The sequence below is a fragment of the Ciona robusta genome, chromosome 3, assembly GCF_009617815.1.
Source record: "Ciona robusta chromosome 3, ASM961781v2".
Taxonomy (NCBI): Eukaryota; Metazoa; Chordata; class Ascidiacea; order Phlebobranchia; family Cionidae; genus Ciona; species Ciona robusta.
Window position 1 is genome coordinate 10,956,490 of NC_143237.1, and position 24,508 is coordinate 10,980,997.

General features: G+C 38.2%; 1 protein-coding gene across 15 annotated transcripts in view; it reads left to right on the plus strand.

Moving 5' to 3' along the window:
• The first annotated feature begins 236 nt into the window (after positions 1-236).
• LOC149739369 (uncharacterized) overlaps positions 237-24,508 on the plus strand; it is a 42,259-nt gene continuing 17,987 nt past the window's right edge. Inside the window, exons 1-41 of one of the 15 annotated variants that reach the window (XM_089875770.1) lie at positions 237-686; positions 2,333-2,472; positions 2,884-3,032; positions 3,500-3,664; positions 4,547-4,698; positions 5,006-5,175; positions 5,541-5,655; positions 5,823-5,896; positions 6,101-6,244; positions 6,535-6,890; positions 7,274-7,363; positions 8,618-8,704; positions 9,040-9,168; positions 9,228-9,275; positions 9,553-9,612; positions 10,323-10,487; positions 10,651-10,742; positions 11,137-11,186; positions 11,889-11,982; positions 12,769-12,867; positions 13,456-13,625; positions 13,893-14,034; positions 14,340-14,444; positions 14,952-15,059; positions 15,468-15,650; positions 15,848-15,985; positions 16,368-16,475; positions 16,644-16,754; positions 17,396-17,500; positions 17,693-17,824; positions 19,609-19,779; positions 20,168-20,329; positions 20,637-20,789; positions 21,036-21,203; positions 21,444-21,611; positions 21,931-22,098; positions 22,398-22,565; positions 22,906-23,073; positions 23,363-23,530; positions 23,864-24,031; positions 24,210-24,377. In XM_089875770.1, coding sequence (XP_089731896.1) covers positions 576-686; positions 2,333-2,472; positions 2,884-3,032; positions 3,500-3,664; positions 4,547-4,698; positions 5,006-5,175; positions 5,541-5,655; positions 5,823-5,896; positions 6,101-6,244; positions 6,535-6,890; positions 7,274-7,363; positions 8,618-8,704; positions 9,040-9,168; positions 9,228-9,275; positions 9,553-9,612; positions 10,323-10,487; positions 10,651-10,742; positions 11,137-11,186; positions 11,889-11,982; positions 12,769-12,867; positions 13,456-13,625; positions 13,893-14,034; positions 14,340-14,444; positions 14,952-15,059; positions 15,468-15,650; positions 15,848-15,985; positions 16,368-16,475; positions 16,644-16,754; positions 17,396-17,500; positions 17,693-17,824; positions 19,609-19,779; positions 20,168-20,329; positions 20,637-20,789; positions 21,036-21,203; positions 21,444-21,611; positions 21,931-22,098; positions 22,398-22,565; positions 22,906-23,073; positions 23,363-23,530; positions 23,864-24,031; positions 24,210-24,377 — 5,622 coding nt within the window. In that variant the 5' untranslated portion in view covers positions 237-575. Of the gene's footprint in view, positions 687-1,288; positions 1,432-2,332; positions 2,473-2,883; positions 3,033-3,499; positions 3,665-4,546; positions 4,699-5,005; positions 5,176-5,540; positions 5,656-5,822; positions 5,897-6,100; positions 6,245-6,534; positions 6,891-7,273; positions 7,364-8,617; positions 8,705-9,039; positions 9,169-9,227; positions 9,276-9,552; positions 9,613-10,322; positions 10,488-10,650; positions 10,743-11,136; positions 11,187-11,888; positions 11,983-12,768; positions 12,868-13,455; positions 13,626-13,892; positions 14,035-14,339; positions 14,445-14,951; positions 15,060-15,467; positions 15,651-15,847; positions 15,986-16,367; positions 16,476-16,643; positions 16,755-17,395; positions 17,501-17,692; positions 17,825-19,608; positions 19,780-20,167; positions 20,330-20,636; positions 20,790-21,035; positions 21,204-21,443; positions 21,612-21,930; positions 22,099-22,397; positions 22,566-22,905; positions 23,074-23,362; positions 23,531-23,863; positions 24,032-24,209; positions 24,378-24,508 lie in introns of those variants that run through there. The other 14 variants (XM_089875756.1, XM_089875757.1, XM_089875758.1 and 11 more) reach the window with 14 other exon arrangements.

Here is a 24,508-nt window from a genome sequence, read left to right on the forward strand (position 1 = left end):
TATTACCCCCCCGGGCATTTGGGCGACCATTGGTCCGTGATAATTTGAATTCGTATATATCAGGCGCAGCCTAGAATGTAAACTGTTGCATGTAGTTAATTGGCGTACCAAGCAAATCTAATGCTTATAAATACGTTTTAGATGTTACATGTTTGTAGTTACAAGTATATATTAGCTACACAGTAAAATATTTTTTATTCGTCTAAATTGGCGGGAATATTTAAAATGTTTAATAAAATGTCAATGTTTTTACCGCCAAGTTACCGATTTGCATGAATGACATGTCTTAAAAACACAAGTTTTTACTTTATGGATTTAAAACTTGTTGCGTGCATGTTATTTGCTTGGCAATGCTCTCTTGGTATGCGTGAGTAAATGGTTTTATTGCCCTGTAACCGAACACTTGCAGAATAGGATTGCATTACAATTGTAAACCCGGTAGGGAGGTTCTACAATGCTGTAACGAATTGCAAACAAGACGACTCTCTACGCCTGGCCGGTTTTTAAAGTTACGAAGAAGCTTGTCTGCTTTCCAATCAACTGACACTCTGGTTATCTCTCAATTTTGACACGAGATGAGTTTTTACTCGTACAGTGAGACTGGATTGCCGACTATAGAACTTACGCCAGAGTTGGTCTTTGAAAGATTAAGCGACGTCGGTTCACCGCCCGGCTCAATGTTATCGGTACGTGTGTTACTAATTTACCAATCTCAGATAACTAAACTAATTTAGCGTTTAATGAAGTCATTTATTGAGTAAGGTTGTAGTTTTTATAAAGCTGTAAAACCGTGTAATTTATCTCCACAGGAAACAGTAAATGCTATAATAGTGTGTTAGGTAGATAGGGGTTGAATAGTACGTTATAATTATATTGAAAGTAGACCATTTAAACGACCTGTTATGTCAGAGAGTAATGTATTTGTACATGCTTGATAAGCCATGCGTGTATATGTGTGTAAGGTGGTTTGTACAAGAGTAGACATAGTATGTTGGAGACAGGGTGTTGTCTAACTTGGCAGCAAGTTATTATAACTTTTACAAAACATTTTTTTTACATAATTTAGTAATTTTATGTGAATGTTTATAGACGAATATAGTAATATGGTTTATGTTTAAGAGCTTTAATGGATAAGGTGTATTTGTAAAAACAGGTTGTATGTTATACATGTTATCTTTGTATTTTGACGCTTTTCCTCAAGTAGTTTTTACTCTTAGTATGTTTTAACAACTGTTGTTTTGTTGCTAATTCACTACTGTACCCCAAGAGATTAATAAACTTCATATTTATGGTGTATTATTTCAGAATTTTAAAATAACTTGATAATTATCTGCGTGATGTTTGGATAATTCTTTGATGCCGCATCGGGATTGTTTGAGTAGTCATCAAGACGTACTTACAACCAATACAGCCCACCCTTATCTCACAATGGTCATACTAAGCCTATTGTTACCACTATTATTATGTCCGGTCCTTTAAATATTGTGTTCGGAAATGTTTTCCTGAAACTTCTACAAGTTTTTGTTTAATTTCTACAAGTTTTTGTTTGTAATTAAATCCTATAGGTGAAATGTTAAAAATGTGTTGCTATTTTTACACATGTACTAGATTTTAAGAACATGATTTTTAATACATTGTATTGTATGTATATTAAGATGGTTCTATTTATTCTATGTTGGTTACTGTGGTGGATAATTGGATATTGCTTTGTGTGGTTGTTTGTTTAAACATCAAGGTTACAATTGTTAAATATCGACTCATTATACTATAGCAGATGTTTCACCAAGTCTACTCAGTCTTTTACAAGCACTAATGATGTAAAGTTTTTGCCCCTTGTAAAATAAATAATGTATATGCTTGCATGGTGGGGGCAACATCAGTCATTATAACATGGGTGTCTTGTGTCTTGCTTTTAATCTGTACTTGATAATTGAGACTGAGGTTCTTGTATTCCACTGCTAGCAATGTAAAGGAATTTAAGATTATGTGGTTGTTCATTAACTCGCTGTTTATTTATCGCCTGTCTATTCTATCGAGGGCGATCTAAGTGACTTTTGGTTGGTAGTTAATATATCCTTGTGGGTGGGAACTTGAGTGACTTATCCATGGTTGCCACTCCCATGCCCACATATAGTATGTTTTATGCACATTTGTTCTTGAAAGTTGAAGTCCCAAACCCAGGGCAGCAGGGCTCTCGTGGAATTTTTGCCTTAGATTAATCAGTAAACATTTTAACGAATGAAGTGAAATTTAAGGATTGTACCTTATCCGATTTCTACTTTTATATAAGTTACATAACATCCCACCTTTACACCGAACCCTACATCTACAGTACAACTCGGGCAACAGAAGTTCCACGGGAAGCCAACCACGCAGACACACCGATACATTCCCACGAGCCAAGACAGCACCACGGAAACGAACATTTTCACCGATGTCTTCCGAGGCGAGCAGTCTCGTCTCCTCACCCAGGTAGGTGGATGGGTTGGCATGTCTGCTTCTACACCAAAGTATATTCGGGGTTTGGGCTTTATGGTCTTGCCTCTAGACCAGACAATACGAGTTCAAAGCTCGTGGCTACTTTCACTGTGGGCGTATGTGTCTTTCGGCAAGACACTTATCGCTAATTACTCCAACCCAGTGGTCACAAATGGGTCGTCTAAATTGTCAGCCATGCATAAAAAAAAATCACCCACAAAGTTACATACATAGCAACTCGTAAGCGAGCACGAGGTGTATGAAACAAAACACCCGTGTTATAACGACTGTTGTTTTCCCAGCACGCGAGGATAAATAAGTTACATACATGGTAACGTAACAACACACATAACTTCTAATCTTACCCCACTATGTGAGGATTCATAAGTTAAACCCACCCACCAGGTCAACTACAAACCCCCCAAACCAAGACAGTTTGCGGCGGGGAAGGGGTTACCATTCCTTGGGGTCCGGCACCAAAGCTTTACGACCAAACAAGGAACAAGACAATAAAGGAGGATACGGGGTGGCCATCAGTATCAAGGGAATCAAAGGTATTGGTCGATCAAGTTTGAAATTATATTCTCTGCTTAACAATAGGAATATTATGCCACTAATAATTAAGTTTTAATTAGTTTTGGGCAATGTATGATTTGTACAATTTGTATTGAACATTTTAATTGTATCAGTGTAGGTTCAGAAAGTTTTTGTTTGTTTTTTTTTGACGGGCTGTATAAAACTGTTTTGTTTTTTGTTGTTTACTTGATTAGGTTTATAAACATTTTGTAGCAACTAATAAAAAAATTAAAATGTTGACTTCCAGTGTTTGTTATCTGTCACATATAATAATATAATCAATTTAGATCAAAACATCTATGGCACAAAGGTTATAGTACACACATATACACACATATATACATTACGTAGTAACCAAAGCATAAACACACCCATTCTACAGACCACCATTTAATAAGTTACACAGATACACAAACTCTCACAAACTTACCCCCATTATAAACAGGCCACCCATTTGTAATACTTGAAGACAACGATAAACATCGTCACATGGTTCCTGCACCTTCTGGAGATGCTGATAGCTTAAGTAGTGCTGAAGCTCCAACCCATACCAACCACCCCACTCATGCTGGTTCCACACCTCATGTAAACGGACACGTTTCCGAACCTGGTGTGTGGAATTTATTTTTATAAGTAATTGACTTCTATACTATAAAAAACTTTTTTATTATTTTTCAAAAGTTGTAATTTTTTAAATTTACCAACTTTTGTTTCAAATATGCCTACTCACTATATGTCATTTTTATTCAGGGGGAATAACTTTTACCGTTAGTGCTTTTCTTTTTACAAAAGTGTTTAAATTTACAAATTAATGATAAAGTTGGTCCAAGTTTCAGTTTTAAATCCTGTTAGAGTAGTAATATATTGGAGTAACCAATCCAGGAAATGTTTGATTTTTATTATTTCCTGTTTAAATAAATAACGATTACCCCCAACACCTCCCCAACACCTAACTGATCATTTATCAATATTTAAAATGAAAACAAGTATTAGGATTTAAAAGAAAATGATATTTTATTTTCTGTTTAAATAAATGACAATAATTAATATCTATCGTAATTATAAGCCTAATGTTTATTTAAAATAAGAACGATTTGTTTAAAATATTATAATATTTTCATATTAATTCAAACTATTGTTTCATTTCATATAAAATATTCCCGAATATTGTAATATTCAAAAGTTCAATACTAAACGTCGAGGCCACACGTGCTTGGTTGTAATTAGTTGGATCAATCATGATATGTCTCGTGCCCTCAGAGAATATCAACTTTGTTATTGTGTTTGAGATACTTTAGTTTCAAACTATTCTGTGTGCCTTGTATGTAACTACTATGTATTTGTTTTTGTGCAATATTCGCTTTCACTTTAACATATACTGGATATTATAATGTTATAACTTTAATATTATTTAAGCGGTAATATTGATAATTGATATTGTAGCAATACAAATTGAAACGTTTAAAATTAATTATTATTATTTCACCCACAGAAGACATCACCCCCAAAGCCCCCCCACGTAGATATGGGACGCTCCACAAGGATTTCAAACCAAAACAACCAAAACTATCGAACCAACCAAAACAATACGAGCCAGATGTTACGAGAAATATGGCGGCACTTGCAAGGGAGCAACTCGTTAAGGTGTGGATGGTGTTGTTACATTATTATTATATGTATATATGTATGTATGTATGTGTGGGCAATTACTATGTTGTACTTACAGTTGTGGTGAATAGGGAACAACTGGTTGAGGTGCTGTGTGGTTGTTCTTGTTGGGTTGGATGTTTGTTACATATATGTATATATATGTGCGTGTTTAACAAACTTACAAAGGCAGCTTATGTGCATCGTTCATGCGAACAACATGACCACAACATGAACCCCATCCACAACTTTAAACTCACCCTGTCCCATTACATCCCAAACGATAATAAGATTTCTATCCCAGCCATCAGAAATACGCGCTGCTCAAAAGTCGCCGTCGAACCTGGACACGAGGTCACCAAGGTCACGTAACGCCCACGAAAGGTCACGAACTTTACCCCCTGACAAATCGTCGGCTAACCGCTCACGCAGTCTTTCACCTAACCGAGCGCTTGCTAATAATAAGATGGCAAGGTAAGGTTGTTGTTTAATATTAAACTAATGGGTCGTGCAACACCTATATAGAATTGGAATAACAAATTGGATGCGAAATTCCTGGATACGTTCCTGACTACCTGCATATAAATATAGACAACATTGCATCAGTTAATTTAAGTTATGGTTTTAGAGAATTGTTGTGTAAAACATATGAATAAAGGCCAAGGTTCATACATTTTACATTCTATCTGTTTTACCTTTATATAATGAGGGACCAATATATATTTTATAAAAAATAATTCACAGTTAATTTAAAACAAATAAATAAAGACTCCGCTTCAAGATCGTCTGAGTTAATTTAAATAATGATTGAGTTGACGAGCCGTTAAATATTTATGAAGATCGCGAAGTGTTTCCCCTCCTCGTAAAACTCGAGGTCGACGTATCGACGACAACAACATGCAGCCGGTGTCGAGTCTCATCGGCTTCTTTGAAACTACTGACCAAGAATCTAAAGTAGGCGTTTATATTTGTCAAAACTTTTTACATAACTTTTGTTATATATATATACATATAATTTTTTAATTGTTGGATAAAATGTTTTTCTAACTTAAGTATTTAATTTTTGTTACTAAACTATTTTTATTCGCTTAAATATTTTTTAATTTAGCTTTTGTTTTTAGCAACACCCTGCTCCCTCTGCCAAAGTCCCTCTAATCGAGAAAAACAAAACACAGCCGACAAAATCAAAGACACGGTAAGTTCATGATAAATATTTGTGTTTCTTTATGTTTAGATTATGTGGTTTAATATGAATGACCTACATCACACTCCTTTTAGCATGTTGTGCATTTCTTGCACATATTTTTATGTATAAATATATAACACCGCTGCACATGTATGTATAATATATTATTTCCCATACTACTCATGAATATATAACACATTATTGCACATGAAGCCCAAGAAGCACGAACGTCCCTGGATTAAGCCGTCCACGCATCGACAGTCGCGAGATTGACGTGACACCCGACGTGATGCGGACCAATGTTAACGTAACCACGGCAACAGTCCCCGCTAAACATGGAGCGACACCAATGGGGAGGTAGGGGGGGGGGATGTTTGTATTTCTATGTTTGTGCTAAGTTTGCTGTGGGGGTTTTATTCAAGTGTTGACTGGGTAGTGTGTTCGTATTTTATATAGTTGTTTTATTGCAACAACTAATGTTATAATTGCAATTGGTTTTAGGTTTTGGTTTGGGCAGTTTGTTTATAAACAAAGGTTATTACTTTTTTTGGCAACAAGTTTACAATAAAAGAATTCTTTAATTTCCACTTTTTCACAAGTATTTATACAAACCATATTAAACCATTAACTCCAACATATATATCTAGATACTTTGCCCTCACCTCACCTGCTGGTACTTCCCCCAAATCGATCATGTTTCCCAACCAACCACAAACCGTCCCGATAAAAAGCGAGGAAGCTTTTTCTGCGGTCTCGTCATCAACTTCATCCTCCGATGGTGGGACCACGGATGAAGGCACGCTCAACATCGAGCACGAGGCGCACGCCGATGCACGTAAACCAAGCCACGAGTTTGACCTAACCCACGCCGCTCCGAAGCCATGGCACTCACCAAAGGAGCCACGGCACCAAGCCACGGATCCTAATAGTGGAGTATCCATCGAGTCAGTTACCCGTCCAAGCAAAGCCGATCAGATATTTGGGTCATCCATTCAACAGAAAGGTAAGTCAACTATATATATTGTTGTATAGATGATATCTTATGTACCTGCATAAGATACAGCATGTATTGAACCAATTCATTCAACACAATACTGGTTATTGATGTTTCATGACAATCATTTTCACCTAACCAACACTTAGACACCAAGCCACAAAATGTCATCAAACATTTGTCTTTAATCAATATTTATCCACAATAATAGAAAACAGTTCAGCAAATTTATTTTGTGTATTGACATTTCAACATCCTGTTCAGGTCTGTTCTATATGGGTGTTTGTGTTAAGGATTTAGGCCAGAGTTTGCCCATTAACCCAACATTAGGCTGCATTTTCCAGGGTGCAAACATTTGTCTTCAATATGAATATAATATTAACCACATACAGGTTATAGACATGTTAGTCCATCTTTTGCTTCATTAAAACGAAGTTTACTTGAACACACCCCCCCTGACTTTGTTCAACAAAATATAGAAGGTGACGTTGCTGCTCTTGTGTGCACTCGTGTGGTGGCGTTATCACAGCTTTTAAGCAAATGTCGCAAAATTTTCAGTCTCAAGGAAAATTCCAATTTTAAAACTGATCTTTTGGTGTTTAACATGGGGTTTGTTGTAACCAGTATTTCATCCGCCACACATTTACTTGGTACATGGATATAACATTATGAATTAACATAAAAATTTTTTGTGAGAGAAATCTTCTGGCGTTTTTTATTAGTGATCTTAAATGCCTGACGTTTCATCCGCTATGCGACGAAACATCATCATGGTTTATTGTTAAGTGTTTTGACCAAGGTACTTAAGATCACGAACAAAAAGTTCCCAGAAGATTTCTTCCACACCATAATAAACGTTGCATTTATTTTCATACCAGAAGATCAGTTTCCACCCCCCCACTCACTTACACAATGCTGTGGTTAATTCACACACCCACAGCTGTGGCTTTGCTTTCACTTCAAACTGTGTGGACTGCGCTTAGGGGGCAAAATGGTCTCTGTATTAACATTTTACGTAAAATTAGTGAAAATATAACGCATAAACTGTAATGTTAAAAATCGCAAAAGCGATAATATTGTGATATAAATTTTAATAATTTTGGATTTATCCTCCTCTCACTAATTGTTCAAGCCATGGTTCTCCAACTTTAGTTCATTGTTGTTAACTCGGTGTATTATGCATTGCATGGGTGTTGGTGTGACTAACTATGTGGGGTTTATCTCATGGATTATCTGGCTGTGTTTAAAGTGGGAGATATTGCATCGGTTGGAATTCGTAAAATATCATGTGGTTTCATTTGTTGATTGTTGTTATTTAAGTGTTTGTTGCAAATAATTGGCATTGTCAGTTGGTTTGTGATGTCATAGTTGCATTCATGATCAACAATCATGTGGTTTAGGGGGTTAGGATATAAAAATATACTTCTTGGATATTTTTTGAATAAAAATATTAATTGCTTATGGTAATTTGTGATGTCATAATGGTCGTTGTTCTGTGGTTTTGTCGCAATTGTTTGTTGTCATAATTCGTCATTTGGCAATTTGAATTTCATTTTTGATTTTAAACTTTGTGGTAACATTTCTCTATTTATAAATGGATAAATTGGAATTTAAAAATCTATTTTTTTATAAATGAAAGTTATAAGATGTTTATAATAGAAAGGGGTTAAGTGTTCCCTTGTGTTATAGTGAGCGTTGGTTTTGTCATTTTGTTGATTTAATGTTTTCCATCCAAGGGAACGTAAATGACGATCGTGTCCACGAGGAACCAGTGGTTCCCGTTAAAGCAAAGAGGATCGAATATTTATTCTCATCGTTGAGAGGTGAATGGTCTACAGTGGGTTTCTCAACCTTATAATGGCGGCCCCTTGGGTTAGGGTTGGGGGGTTATTAGGGTGTATAAGTGTCATGTTTTTAAGACTTTAACAAATTTCGGAGGAATTCCTAATATGCAGTTACACTTATAGTTGTCAAACATAGGCAACCTCATTGATTAATGTGGTGAATGCAATATACTTTGGCTCTGCTTGTTTAGGTTATTATATAAATGTAGCAGGGGGCCACGGGTGTTGGGTGTCTTTGAAAGGGGCCACGAGCCATGAAAGGTTGAGAAACATTGCAGGAAAAGTTGCCGTGTTTAATTTAAATTCCAAACCAGAGAAAAGTGGTTTCAAGCCAAGTCCGTTCTATGAGCTTGTAAAGACAGTTTCCGAGCAGGATAAAACGAAACAACCACAACAAAGGCGCTCAGCATTACGCAACTTAACGAAGCATTGCTCACTAGGTGGTGATATTGCTTGTTTAACTTAACGCAGCTTGGCACGTTACTAACTTTGCTTAAACCAGATATTAACAAACGTGAGGAGAAGATTGACAGTACACATGATGTAGAAGGTGAATAGAATTTGCTCGCCAACTTTTATGGAATTGTAGATTCTTTTAACATTTACTCAAGGACTTGCGCCATGGCCCTATAACACACTGATTTGAATTTGCCTGGGGTGGCGGGGTATTCACGCCCACCCTGGGATTTTCTACACTGTGTTAATCAGTGAAAATATAAATTATGTCTAACTATTCCTGCATTCTAATAAAGTTTAACACACTTGGTTAAAAAGCACCAGATTAAACTGTTGTCCCTGGTTTCCCGTTAACATTAAATTATTGGAAGGCACCGTGGTCACCGAACCAGTTGTTACGGTTTTGGAAATTCGTAAAAATGTCGAATCAGGTATTTGCGTGGTAGAAGTAGAATGATGATTCAGCAATTATTATGATGAGTCAGGGTTCAAATCGGGTTCAAGGTTGTAGTTATCGTTACAGCAGATGTTTTGCTAAAACTGTTGGCATCATCAGTGCTTGTAAAAGACTGAGTAGACTTGGTGAAACATCTGCTATAGTATAATGAGTCTATACTCGATAATTGTAACCTTGATATTCATAATTAAGATTTTTGTATAACATGCACCAAAAACTGTTGGCATCATCAGTGCTTGTAAAATACTGAGTAGACTTGGTGAAACATCTGCTATAGTATAATGAGTCCATACGCGATAATTGTAACCTTGATATTCATAATCTTGATATTGTTAGTTGATTTGCGTAGTTGTAGCTTGCTTTATTAGCTGCTTGTTGCTTCTATGATGAAACAATCCTCATTCTTGCATGTTTATTGTGATGTAATAATCAATGCTGTGTGATTTATTTTTGTGGATTTTGTTTGATATTCCTAATGATTAATGTTTTGATTTGCTTGGCTTTTATTTTTATGTTAAATTTAACATTTTTTTAATGAGATAAAATATAAATCAGCTTTTATGTTAAACAGAGTGTTAAATAAATTTAACAAAAAAAATTAAAAAAATAAGCAAAAAAATAAGCAAAAAAATGAAACTAAGCATCAGTGTTTAATAGAAAACTTATCAATCTTTTACCGACCAGATGATTCTCACGACCCCGTGACCCCTGTTACCAAGGAAACACCCCAACAAGGGGAAACCCCAGAAACCCCCAAAGTTAGCAAAGCGAAAATAATCGGACCAAGTCGACAACTTTTACGGAAAACTCGACGGAAACGAAACGCACAACGATTGTCGACCGGAAAACGTAAGATTTCTTTGTTTGGCAATAATTGTACAGAGGGTAGATAATGCTGATACAAGTATTACTGATAACATATATAAATAACCTTATTTACACCCTCCCCACAGCATATAACACTTTTACACCCTCCCACAGCGTAATAACACTTTTACACCCTCCCCCACAGCTTACAGTGGAAGCGAATGGAGTGAATCTGAATACTCGGACGCTGAATCACTCGGGGCTTCCATCCATGTTTCCGAGGATGAAGGGTTTGAGGTGGGTGGGTTATTGTTGGGGGTTTGAGGTGGGTGGGTTATTGTTGGGGGTTTGAGGTGGGTGGGTTATTGTTGGGGGGTTTGAAGTGGGTGGGTTATTGTTGGGGGTTTGAGATGGGTGGGTTATTGTTGGGGGTTTGAGGTGGGTGGGTTATTGTGGTTACAAATTGGTTGTCCAAATTATCAACCATACATAAAAACAATTACTCACAAAGTTGCATACGTGGTAACTCATAAGCGGCACGAGGTGTATGAAACAGAACACCCGTGTTATAACGACTGTCATTGCCCAACACACGGGGGAAGTTACATTAATTCAAATCTTCAGCATGCGAGAATATTTTAAAGTCTTTCCCCAACCCTGGGAATAATCAACAATAATTGAAATATTACAGAAAGCCGACAATGAAACCGATTCAACTAAAGATTGCACTTCTCCGTTAAGGTGGGGGTCATGAATATTAAATTTAATATTTCGTCTGTTTTATTTCATTTTTTAAGTTTTATTTCAAAAAATTACACAAATCTGTTTATTTTTGTTAGTTATCATTATATTTTGTTGCATATTTTAATTTTTAAGTTTTTCCTCCCAAACATTCAAACATTATTACAACAATGATCGATTGTTTCAATATCTTCCCATTGTTACATCACAATAGTTCGACACACAAACTATCACTTTCTATTGTCTTTGTTAACGACCACTTGAGTGTGTACAAGAGCCAATATATTGACGAACCCTAACACTTAACTTAGTCTCGATGGCTTTTGCCCTCGAGTGTTAACCAATCGTAAACCATTCAAAGCCAAGTTCCATCTATATCTATTGAGGGAAATATTTCGAAAATAAAATTGTATTTTTTGGCAATCATAAAAAGCTTCAATATAGTGACAGTCTGGTAAAGTCAAACCTTTCATAATATTTTTTCTTTAATTTTTGTTTTGATTTTTTTTGGTTTTATAAAAACCTTTAATATTGTTGCGTCATTGTGTCCGCCATTCGGGAAGACTTTGGTGCCACAATAAAAACATTTAAGAAGATTTTTTTGGAATTTCTTATTTAAGCGCAAAACTTATTTTTTAATTCATTTTAAAAATAAGATCTTTTTCATACTTATAATATGTAGTGTTATAATCACCCTCGTAGTGTGACAAGTAGCGAACCCCGTCACCCGAAACGTCCGTCGAGCATCGTCTTCGGCAAAATATCGAGCCAAGACGTCACCAAGCTACGATCGCCGGTAAATACATGGATATCATATTAATATAAGCATTTGATTTCTATTCTACAAACTAGTTTATAAAATGTAGATACATGGCTTCACTGGTAAAAAACAATAGGCTTTATTATGCAGTGTTTTTTAGTTTATAATCATTTAATCTGCATTGTTTAAATTAATGGTCATAAAACTGGGTTTACTGGCCAACTCTGGCCTGTTAACCCCAGGTCCTATGACGTGCCTCAATGTAGAACCTCACCCATATAGAATAGTTGTCATAAACCAAATCATATTCCATATATGGTAGCCTCATGTAAGGACAAATTTGTCATATGTGATTTGTTTTAACAACTTGAATCAATGTAACTTAGTAATTCTCGCATGGCGTTAAATTGTTTTCAACTTTGTGGGTGATTGTTTCTCTGTATGGCTGACAATTTGTAACAACCCCATAATTGGTTGAAACAATTGCACTAACAATTCCTATTGTTATAAAACACTCTCTATTATGATGAAACAGGAGTGAACTGTGGCCAGTGTTGCCAGGTTTTAAGTGTTGCCAGATAAAATTGAACTTGCAGTAATAAACACAGCATCAAAGTATTTTTATCGTATAGTTATCCAAACACACTCCATATCTGTGCAAATTACATCATAATAATCATTGTGTTGATAACAATGACATTGTGCAGGCTGTGTGATGTCATAAACAGCTTACCATATTTGGCATAATGTTTCAAACATTTGAAAAACAAATATTTTTATTGTTATTATGTTATTTATGTTATATCCATTATGACATCACAGCGCGATGACGGTAGCTCCACAGCGCCAACAGTGGCCGAACTGCAAGAACATATCGCGGAGCTACGAGACACAGTGAACCAACTCCAACAAAAAGCTGACGTAAGTGATTGTGACATCATAATGTATATTGTGGGTAAGAGTATATAATGTGATGATAAACAACTGTCTCTGGGGGGGGGCATTCATTTTCTTATTTTATTTGCCGAACAACGTTGAGCCTCGAACCCGTAATCTCACGGCTAACTGCAGCCACACCAACCACATTGCTGCCTATATGTTTGTGTGTGGACTGTAATTGCTGATGTGGAGAAATAGTTTAAAGCAAGTCTTTTCAAACCTACTGCTTGTTGTATTGTTTGGATGGCTTCCAAGAAATCACCATTGTTGGGTCCATTGTTGTCATCAATGGGTTACTGAAGAGATTAGATACATGTGTTTATGGTATCAATGTTGATTGGAAAAAGTTGATATTCTCGTACTTACTTTGCCCACCAGTAACACTACACACTCAATATTAGTGTTGCTTCTTGTAGTTATTGCTTAGTTGGTCGAAGGTATTGGCTTATACATTGAGGTAAAATTCATTATTATTATTATAACAGGATCTTGTCAATATATTGGTGTGTGTTGTTACTGGTGGGCAAAGTTAATAATCCCACCCTCACAGTTGTTGCCTTGTTGTTGTAGGAGGATCTCGACAACATCGTTCCGATGGGCGAACTACGCGATAAACTGAAGAGGATGGAACAGGAGAACGGGAGGTTGGAGGATGAGATTGTGGAGGGGAGGAAGATGCTCAAGGAGCTCGAGAGGAAGTTGGAGGATGCTAAGAAAGATGTGGGAGAACTGAGGAAGAAGTAAGGGGGTCTTGGGGTCCTACGTGGTGAATGTATCTGTAGGAGGGGGGGGGAGGGGTTGTAGTTGGTTAAGTATTGTGTACTTGGTGGTGGGGTGGAAGTTGGCTTAACATACTGATTTGATTAATCTTTATTTTAAAAATATGCTTTGGTTTAAGTTTTGTGTACTTAGTGGTAATATTTAAAATTTCTTGAATGACTTTTTTTGGTTATTTTGGAAGATTTTTCAACTTTAATAATCCATGCCAACCCTCTTCCCCCACCTAGTGCTCATCACGACCGGTTAATCAAGCGTCAACAAACGAAGGAATTAGATGACATGAAATCACAGTTATCCGAGATGTCCGACGAGCTGGAAAGGAATCTCAATAAGGGGGAATCCCCGGGGCAGCACGATCATATTATGGAGGTATGTTGTTTCTATGTTTGATGTTGGTGGGGGGTGTTTTACTTTATCGTCCCATTTGGTATACAAGAAAGAATAACTATAACATTTCATCATGCAGGTAAAACACTTCCCCCTTCACGTTAAGGTTTAGTGTTTTGCGGTTTCATAAAACATTTAGTTTAGTGCTGAACTTGATAAACACAGGGGAGGCAGGGATAGTTCGACACACAATCATGTGAAACAAATCTAACTTATTGGTTGTAATGTATTCTATGTACCATGTACATAGACACAACATATTAATTCATAGAAACCTTATATTACAGGAATTGGAGCGTCTTCGTAAAGATTATGACGACTTACTTCTCGAGCAAATGGATCGTGAGAAGAAGTTGAAGAAGAGAACGGAAGAAATATCTGAGCTTAGAAAGGTGGGGTTGGGGTCTTGTGGGGTGTGTATCGGGGTTCTGTTGGTGTGGTGTTGGCAGCCACAAGCCATTGATGTATCTTTATGGGTGGTAAGTGTACGTTGGGAAATGTACATAAGGTGGGGCATTGTGGGTCTTCTTTTCCATATTATTGCATGGGTTATGGTAATACTAGTGGTTTTTATCATGTGCTTGGTGGTCCCACAGCTTTATTATATGGGCCATACAAGCCTACGTATGCTATGTTGGAGTCATGTGTTTGAATGTTCATGAACTATTAAAGGTTAAAATAGTTAAGTTGAATCTTAGTTGATAATTTGCATGTTTTGTAACTTCTGTTACAATCAAACTGTAGTTTCTAATTTTTACATGATTAATTCTCATGTGATTAATTCTCATGTGATTAATTCTCATGTGATTAATTCTCATGTGATTAATTCTCATGTGATTAATTCTCATGTGATTAATTCTCATGTGATTAATTTTCACGGAAGTTAATTTCACGACCAGGAGCTTCGTGATGAGGCCTCTGCTCACAAAGATGAAATAGAAATGATGAGAAAAATGCACGAAGATGTTTTATCGCGGTTGAGGGAGGAACTTGAAACGTTAAGACAGGTCCCCAGTGTTTCCAGCTGAATAATTTCAAGTGTTGCCCAATGATTTGTAGACTTCTTCTTGTTGCACGTTTAATTTCATATTTTAGTGATTATTAGAAACTTATGTAGCGGCAGAATTAATTTCATTAGAAGTCTTATAAACCTCTATAGTTTATTTACCTATCCTAGTCTTTATGTTTACGTCTGTGTTAACTTAATTTAACCCCCAGAATACTAAGGGTGAGGTTCCACAGCTTGGATGCCTTAGGCATGAGATTTAGGCCAGAGTTGGTCCATTACCCAAAACTAACCTCTATACCATTTAAGTATATAAAACCTGCCAAAATATATTCACTCCATATTAACCCCTATTATATTCTATATGAGTAAAGTCCTGGACTCCTAAACTTATCCAACCCACCCCCAGGAGAGTGAGATCTCGGAACCCCGTGTTGTGGAGCTACAACATGAGGTGCAGAGGTTGAAAGATGCTCAGCGTAGGTCTTCATCATCGTCAAGCTCCGAGGAGGAGGCAGACTTCCCATCCAGGGTGAGGGAGGCGGAGGGGCGGAACAAGAGGATGTTGAGGAAGTCCCAGCAAGAGTTGATGGTGGGTGGAGGGGGGTTGCTAGGTTTAAGGCGCAACGGGGGGTGTAAGATGGTTGGGTTTGGTTTTAGTTTGTGCGTATCGTAACCAGATAATATGGGTCGTTGCTGCTACCATTGTTGTGGGTGTATGTGTCCTTGGGTAAAACACTTAACAGCAGTTGCTCGTAGAAACATTACATTAACATAGAAATATTATAGGACGCACAGTTTCGAGCGGAACAATTAGAAACCAAAGTTTCGTTGCTTCAGCGAAAGTTGGATCGTATTAATGGGGAACGCGGGAACGATGCCGAGGTTATTGAGAAGCTGACTGAGGAATTGGACAATACTAAAGCTGTGAGTGGTGGTGTGTGTAACTATGTAACATATGTGTGTTTGGTGTGTAAGACGCCTGTGTTATACCTTGACAGTGTTTTATCAAATGCCTCGATTCCTACATTTGAGGAAACAGGTTTTAAAATCTGGTGGGGTTTATGTGGTAGCACCCTTGGTGTTGGGGTAATGAGCCAACTCTGGCTTAAACCCCAGGTCCCATGGCGTGCCTCACTGTAGGACCTCACCCATATAGAATAGAATGTATGTATACATTGTTAAAGTGTTGGTGTGTATGAGGTGTATGAGGTGTATGAGGTGTATGAGGTGTATGAGGTGTATGAGGTGTATGAGGTGTATAATATGTGTAGCTGGTGGTTTAAGTTTCAATCATGCAACACTGCAGGAGAAGAAGAAACTTGAAACATCACTGGCAACACTGGAGAAACAACGGTCGACGTTGAAAGGACAAATGTTGAGTGCGAGGGATGAGAGGGAGGACGGGGATCGGCAGGTGGGGTGGGGGGTTAGGAGGGTTCGGGCATGGTGGATGGTTTATAATGTTTATAATACAGACTGGATTGATGATGTCATACATCATGTTGATGATGTCATACATCATGTTGATGATGTCATATATAATGTTGATGATGTCATACATCATGTTGATGATGTCATACAGATTCGAACCCTGGATTCCGAGGGGTCAAGGTTGAAAGGTCGAATCACGGAACTTGAAAACGAAGTTGAAAGATTGAAGAAGGAACTTAGTAGAAGCCGGAGATATTTAGAGGTTGGTTGTTGTGTGGGGGGTTGTATGGGGGTTGTATGGGGGGTTGTATGGGGATTGTATGGGGATTGTATGGGGGGTTGTATGGGGTGTTGTATGGGGGGTTGTATGGGGGTTGTATGGGGGGTGTATGGGGGTTGTATGGGGGTTGTATGGGGATTGTATGGGGATTGTATGGGGGGTTGTATGGGGGTTGTATGGGGATTGTATGGGGGATTGTATGGGGGTTGTATAGGGGGGTTGTATGGGGTGTTGTATGGGGATTGTATGGGGATTGTATGGGGGTTGTATGGGGGGTTGTATGGGGGGTTGTATGGGGATTGTATGGGGATTGTATGGGGGTTGTATGGGGATTGTATGGGGGATTGTATGGGGGTTGTATGGGGGGTTGTATGGGGGTTGTATGTGCAAGGCCAAGGTGTAATTATGAGGTTCTACACCCAAAAGTACCAACTTGTAACGAACAATCTTTTGTACGTTTTAATTAAAATTGATTGACATTTTTGCGAAGAAAAAACAACAAAATTTTGCTAAATTTTACATGTTTGGCTAATACCCTACTGTTAATCATAATGCTTACTAAACACTTATGACATCAGGGTTTGTCCATTATAATACTAACAACACCACTTATGACATCACAGGCGCAGGTAGCAGACTTAGAGCAACAAGTTTCAACATCTGATCGAAAACTATCGGAACTTAACTCAAATAAAGCTAAACTTGAGAAAGAACTTTCGGAAGCCAAAGTAAGTTGCATGTTGCCGAGGTTATGTGATGTCATCGATGATGTCATCAAAGCACGTCCATTAATATTTTCATCCTAACTTATATTATTTCTATGGTTTGGCTTGGCCAGTAACATTTAGGTCGAAGCATGTCGCTTCTGCGGTGACCTTTAACCCTTGATCCCTAGTTAACCTTTGACCTCTTGACCTCAGCTTTCTTCTGACCCTTTGCTCGCTGACTTACGAGCCCTCGAGTGTCAAAAAAATGACCTCGAGAAAAAACTTTCCGAAATCACGGGAAACATGAGAGAAAAAGACGATGAAATATTTGGACTTCGTGATGAGGTATCACCTCATGATGTATCATGTAGCATGATGCATGGCTATCACGTGATTATAATCTCATGCAAATCATGTGAATAACAACATGCCTTCAATCATAAATGTGATTGCTTCATTTCATGATTAATATTCATATGATTTATACTAACAGCATGAAGTAGATTGTAGAAGTAATGTAACTTGGTCCATCATCAGTGTAAAAAAGGTTACTATCCACCAAGTTACTGTCCGAAACATCTGCTGATCATGAGTTTAGTATCCAGACAGTAACTTGGTCCATCATCAGTGTAAAAGAGGTTACTATCCACCAAGTTACTGTCCGAAACATCTGCTGATCATGAGTTTAGTATCCAGACAATAACTTGGTCCATCATCAGTGTAAAAGAGGTTACTATCCACCAAGTTACTGTCCGAAACATCTGCTGATCATGAGTTTAGTATCCAGACAGTAACTTGGTCCATCATCAGTGTAAAAGAGGTTACTATCCACCAAGTTACTGTCCAAAACATCTGCTGATCATGAGTTTAGTATCCAGACAGTAACTTGGTCCATCACCAGTGTAAAAGAGGTTACTATCCACCAAGTTACTGTCCGAAACATCTGCTGATCATGAGTTTAGTATCCAGACAGTAACTTGGTCCATCATCAGTGTAAAAGAGGTTACTATCCACCAAGTTACTGTCCGAAACATCTGCTGATCATGAGTTTAGTATCCAGACAGTAACTTGGTCCATCATCAGTGTAAAAGAGGTTACTATCCACCAAGTTACTGTCCGAAACATCTGCTGATCATGAGTTTAGTATCCAGACAGTAACTTGGTCCATCATCAGTGTAAAAGAGGTTACTATCCACCAAGTTACTGTCCGAAACATCTGCTGATCATGAGTTTAGTATCCAGACAGTAACTTGGTCCATCATCAGTGTAAAAGAGGTTACTATCCACCAAGTTACTGTCCGAAACATCTGCTGATCATGAGTTTAGTATCCAGACAGTAACTTGGTCCATCATCAGTGTAAAAGAGGTTACTATCCACCAAGTTACTGTCCGAAACATCCGCTGATCATGAGTTTAGTATCCAGACAGTAACTTGGTCCATCATCAGTGTAAAAGAGGTTACTATCCACCAAGTTACTGTCCGAAACATCTGCTGATTATGAGTTTAATTGCAAAGTCATTGTTTTCGGCATTTGATTTGAATGGTGCATGTTGTTGTTGTTGTTTTTATTTTCATTAATCATTTATCCATAATTAGCATCGGAATATAGATGGTGGAACCCTGGGTGTTGGGGTAAAAATTTCAAGTGTGCATCCCTGTGTGTATTTGTGTGTGTTGAGGTAATAGGCCTATAGCTTCAAGTGTTCTATGTGAGTGAGGTCATACAGCATGGCATGCCATATTGCCATGGGACCTGGAGCTTGGGCCAGAGTTGGCCAAATGTATGTGTTAGAAAACTGCCTTGTAGGCTCTGTGTGTAAACCTGTGTATTTTAATGCGGGTTCAGGGGCTAATTGGTCTATAATGTAAGTTTGGGTGTGCCTATGTACAAAATATGGCAACCTCAACCATATAGAGTGGAATGTTTAAACTAATCTTTGTATTTGTGAGAAACTTGAACGTTGTTTTTCCGTAGCATGGTTGTAAACATGGGGACTTTTTGTTAAAAAAACTTTAAATCCAAGTTTTTATAAAACTTCATTGTTGATTTTAGGTGTTTGAGTAGGATTTCTATTTTGGGGTTTGTAAGATTTCTATATATGTGTATTAATATAGTCTCTATGTCCAGCTTCGTCGGTTGTCGTCCACCTCCGCTGATGTTGCGGGCGCCACTATCCAGGAGCTCGAAGATTTCAAGAAGCGGGCCGGGGAGGAACTCGCATTGCTGAGGGAGGATGTGGAAGCAAAAGGAAGAGCGTTGAGAGAATCGGATCGGAACAATAACAAGTTGCAAGAGGAGGTGGGGTCATTTTTATAAAATATAAAATTAAAAAGTTTAAAAAAGCTTTTGAAAAGTTTTTTTTAAATATTATTTCAAGTTTTTGAAAAGTTTTTGAAAAAAACACCTGTTGTTCTTACCGACGGTTACGAAAAATCCTTTTTTACCCCATACACCTCCCGCATTACCCCAATACTAACCCTTATAACCCCCACATTACCCCAATACTAACCCTTATAACCCCCGCATTACCCCAATACTAACCCTTATAACCCCCACATTACCCCAATACTAACCCTTATAACCCCCACATTACCCCAATACTAACCCTTATAACCCCCACATTACCCCAATACTAACCCTTATAACCCCCACACTACCCCAATACTAACCCTTATAACCCCCACAGTTAAGGAGGATGGACTTAGAGCTGGAAGAGGAACTCCATGAACGGGAAGCCACGGTTGCCGAATATAAACAAGTTGAACGAACTCTGCATGACCTCGAGGCTAAAATCGCTGAAGCAAATCTCGATAAAGAAGAACAAAATCGGGAGATGGAAAATTTAAGGGTGGGTGTGGCTTATGTGGCGGGGCAGTAACAGTCGTTATAACACGGGTGTTCTGTTTCATACACCTCGTGTCCACTTACAAGTTACCACGGATGTAACTTATTTATCCTCGCATGATGGTATAGTTTACCCTACATAAATGACCCTTTACATATTACAATGCTTATTGACCCAATATATTGTTCCCCCCAGCGTTTGATATGAACGAGTGAAAACAAAATGTGTCATCCAGCTCACATTAATAATAAGACTTTATGTCTTGGTTTTACTTTATCTGCGTTGTGTTGATTATTTCTGTTCACCCCAGCGTTCGTTATCGACGAGTGAAAAAGCTAAATCGAAGATGGAGGATGAGGTTGGGAAGTTGGGGGATCATAACAGGGAGGTTAAGAGAGAGCTACATCGACTGAAAGAGGAGATTAATGATAAAAACATCGAGATTGAGGAATTGAGGGGAAAGGTGGGGTTGTGTGAGCTGTTTTATTTGTGGTGGGGGAATCATGTGCATCTAAACATATCTTGTGCAAGTTAACTTTCAAGTAACTTTATTTTTACCACTTGGTTTATCAGCAGGTTTTCCTCGCTACTAATATTATCTCTGTCTTTAACATGGCATACCTACATACCCTGTATATTCACATTCGCCCATGTATCTGCATGTGTTTACATTGGTGGTTGTTGTTTTGCGTAACTTTGGGTGGTTTAGATCCGCAACGTTGAATCTACCAACGGGGTCGACCAATCAAAGCTCACGGAGTTGGAGCATTACAAATATGTAACATCTGTTGAACTGAGGGGGTTGAAACAAGCATTGGAGGCCAAACATGGGGAACTTGAGGAAGCGGAGGAGAAGTATAGGAGGTTGGAGGGGAAGGTGGGTGGTGTGGTTTGGTGGGGTGTGGTTGTCATTGTGTGTATGTCCTTGGGCAAGACACTAAGCGGCAATTATTCCAACTCAGTGGTCACTAGAAAAAAATCACCTACAGAGTTACATACGTGGTAACTGGTAAGCGGGCACGAGGTGTATGAAACAGAACATCCACGTTATAACGACTGTCGTTGCCCCGCCATGTGAGGATTTCCATCGAATATTACTAACAATCTGATTGCTCAGATGAAAGACAGCGAGGAAGAGAACGAGAAGATGGCGAAGAAAGTCCGCGAGGTTGAAAAGCAACGAAGATTAACAAGTAAAGAGGTGGAGGACCTCACGTCCGCTCTTAGTGATAAAGTTGCCGCGCTCGATGTTGCGCAGAGGAAGCTGAGGAGAGCGGAGAACCAGGTGGGTGGGGGGTGATGGGTTAGGGAGTTAACCAGATTGGGGTGCTGGGGGTTTAGGGGTTTTAGCGAGGCATTTTAACCAGGTTGGTGGTGTTTGGCCAACATTAGTTACAACTTCCTAGTCTCAACCTTGGTTCTCCATTTCAATTCAATATGGTTGAGGTTATTGTTGAGGAACCTGGAATTAAAGCAAGTATCCCAACACACAGTGTAACCGTGTATGTTGTCCATGCGATCGGTGAATATTTAAGTGAAACCACATTGTCTCTAAAAGTCCAAACATGGATTTGAGATTCTATTTTTAAATATTACTATTATAGATGATATCTATGGAAGAAGCGTCGTCGCTAGCAACGAGTATCCGACAAGAACTCGATCGTGCGAAACGCAACCACATGGTAGAGCTAGAGAGGACAAAGGATGAAATCTCGGAGTTGAAAGCAGAACTCGTGTCGTCGCAACGTAATGTGGAAGACTTGGAAGATGAGGTGGGTGGGGTTGGGGGGGTTGTTGGGTTAGGGTGGGGTTGGGGGGTTGTTGTTGGGTTAGTGTGGGGTTGGGGATGTTGTTTGTTGGGTGTCAAATCCTGATAAAAACAATCAGTATAGCTATCTATATACTGGTGCATGTATATGCACAACTTGCCCCGACATGCGAAGACAATAAGTTGCATTTATTTATTAAAGATTTCCATGTAAACCTAAGTGTCAGGAACTGTGTTGAATGTAAACACCTTTTGCTTTTATAAAAATGGACTTGTATCAATTATCATACCATATTATTTTAGTTAAAAACTTCTGAGTCACGGTACGAAGCCGCGGCATCTGAGTCCATGGAGTTGGAACGACTGCGGCGCCAAGCCACGCAAGCTGCAGGTGACGCTCAAAATGAAGCTGCGGAAAAAAGTCGTTCATTGAATAAAGCTGAAGATAAAATGAACAAGCTGGAAGAACAGGTTGGTTGTCTTGTTCATATTAATTCAAACAACAAAGGGAATTAGCGGGATTGTTCAAGCTATAAAGTATAGAAACTTGCTGTGGATAGAAAGTATGTGAAAAACGTTAAAACAAACGCAGGGCTGCTAAACCATGCATACAAAGTGTTATATAAATACCAGCTTGGTACTTGTAACGCTCACTCTTGTCTCATCTAACACTGAGGATGGTGCAGTTTCAGTTAATCAACTTTAACCATCCTCAGTGTTAGATGAGACAAAAGTGAGCTTACCAGGTGTTAAACATCTTTATATATTGCACCAAATTATGAATTAATCACATTTAATTAACTTCCCTCAGTTATCGGAAGCTGAGTCACGGTTGGATGACTTGGCACAAAACCTTCGCGACTCGGAACGTCATCGTAAAGACGCAGAGAATCGTTTTCACGAAGTTGCCGTGGTGTTGGAGGTGAAGGAGAAGGAGCTGAAAGAAGCGAGCAAGAAGATGGGGAGGCTGCATGAAGAGGTGGTTATGAAAGTAACTGATAACTCAAGTTCAACAAATTGTGCATTTAGCTTAAAATTGTGGAAAAAAACTGTGTATTTGGTTTAAAAATCTTACTTGTTTACATTTTTGGCCAGAAATGATGATACACCTGGTAGCAACAACAGTAATTGTGGAGAAATATTTTAGTTATTAAATATAATTAAATTTTGTATTTAAAAAAAATCATTTTTATGTTTTAAGATATTTTTTATCTCATATTAAATTTTTAGTTTGTCAATTTATTGTTTTCCTAAAAATCTTTTTCCAGCTTGAGCGTTCGAACGACGTTAGTGGGGAAACTCAAGAAACTTTGAGAAATCTCAAGAAACTGAGGGAGGAAGTTCAAGAAGAAGTATCGGCAAGTAGGGAGGAGATTAACGTGTTGGAAGAGCAACTTCATGAAGCTGAGGATAAAATCAATCAACTGGAACATCAAGTAAGATTTTGGTTTAGATAAAATTATAATATTTGTCAATAATTTATTCAATATATGGGTGGGGTCCTTGGTGAGGATCTGGGATATAGGTCACATTTACCCCAATACACCTATGTATGTCTTTCATGCAACTAGTGTAACTCCATGCTCCCCTATACCTTGGATTAAGTGTCTCACCAATAAATAAATATTCGTCAGTATTTTACCAAGAAATATCAAAATATTTGTCTGGTGGCAACGGTAGGTAAAACACAATTGATTTCCTAAAATAATGATTTTAAACTAACCTTATTTCAATAAATATTTAATAAAATTATTGCCACGTTTCTCCAGTTATTGGATTCTGAGTCTGAGTTGTCGGCTGCCCGAAAGAAAGTCGATCAGGCGGAAAAAGAGAAAAAGGAAGCACAGCGCCAACTAGAGGATATGTTTGCGGAGATGGACGACCGCACGAGGGCGCTAGAGCAAGCACAGGAAGCTATCGGGAATATTGACAATAAAGTGAGGATTTGGTTGTAGGGGTAGGAGGGGAATGGGACAACTATGGTTAAAATCCAGTGTCCTGGTGTGGCTTGCTGTACGAACCCACGTAGAATAAAATAAATAACATTTAAAATATTCTTATGTAGTTTACGCATGAAAACTTATGATTGCAAAACTAATGCACGCGTTGCACCAGATGCGCGAGTACGAGCGTTCCCACGAGAAGACGACGTCGAAACTCCATCGAATGAAATCGGACAAAGACATGGCTCAACGCACTGTCAATGAATTGCAACAACAAGTTAAAGACACAGGGAAGGAAATACAAGAAGCTGAGAATCTTATCGAGATTGCAAGGAGAGAGGTAAGGGGGGTATTAATGTGGGTTCAAGTTATAAACAAAGGGTGCTGGGGTTATGTGTTTACCTGCCTTTTTTCTGTATTCTCTTCTTTCTTTACATTCTCATTGTGGGTACATGAGGAAGGCAAATGTGA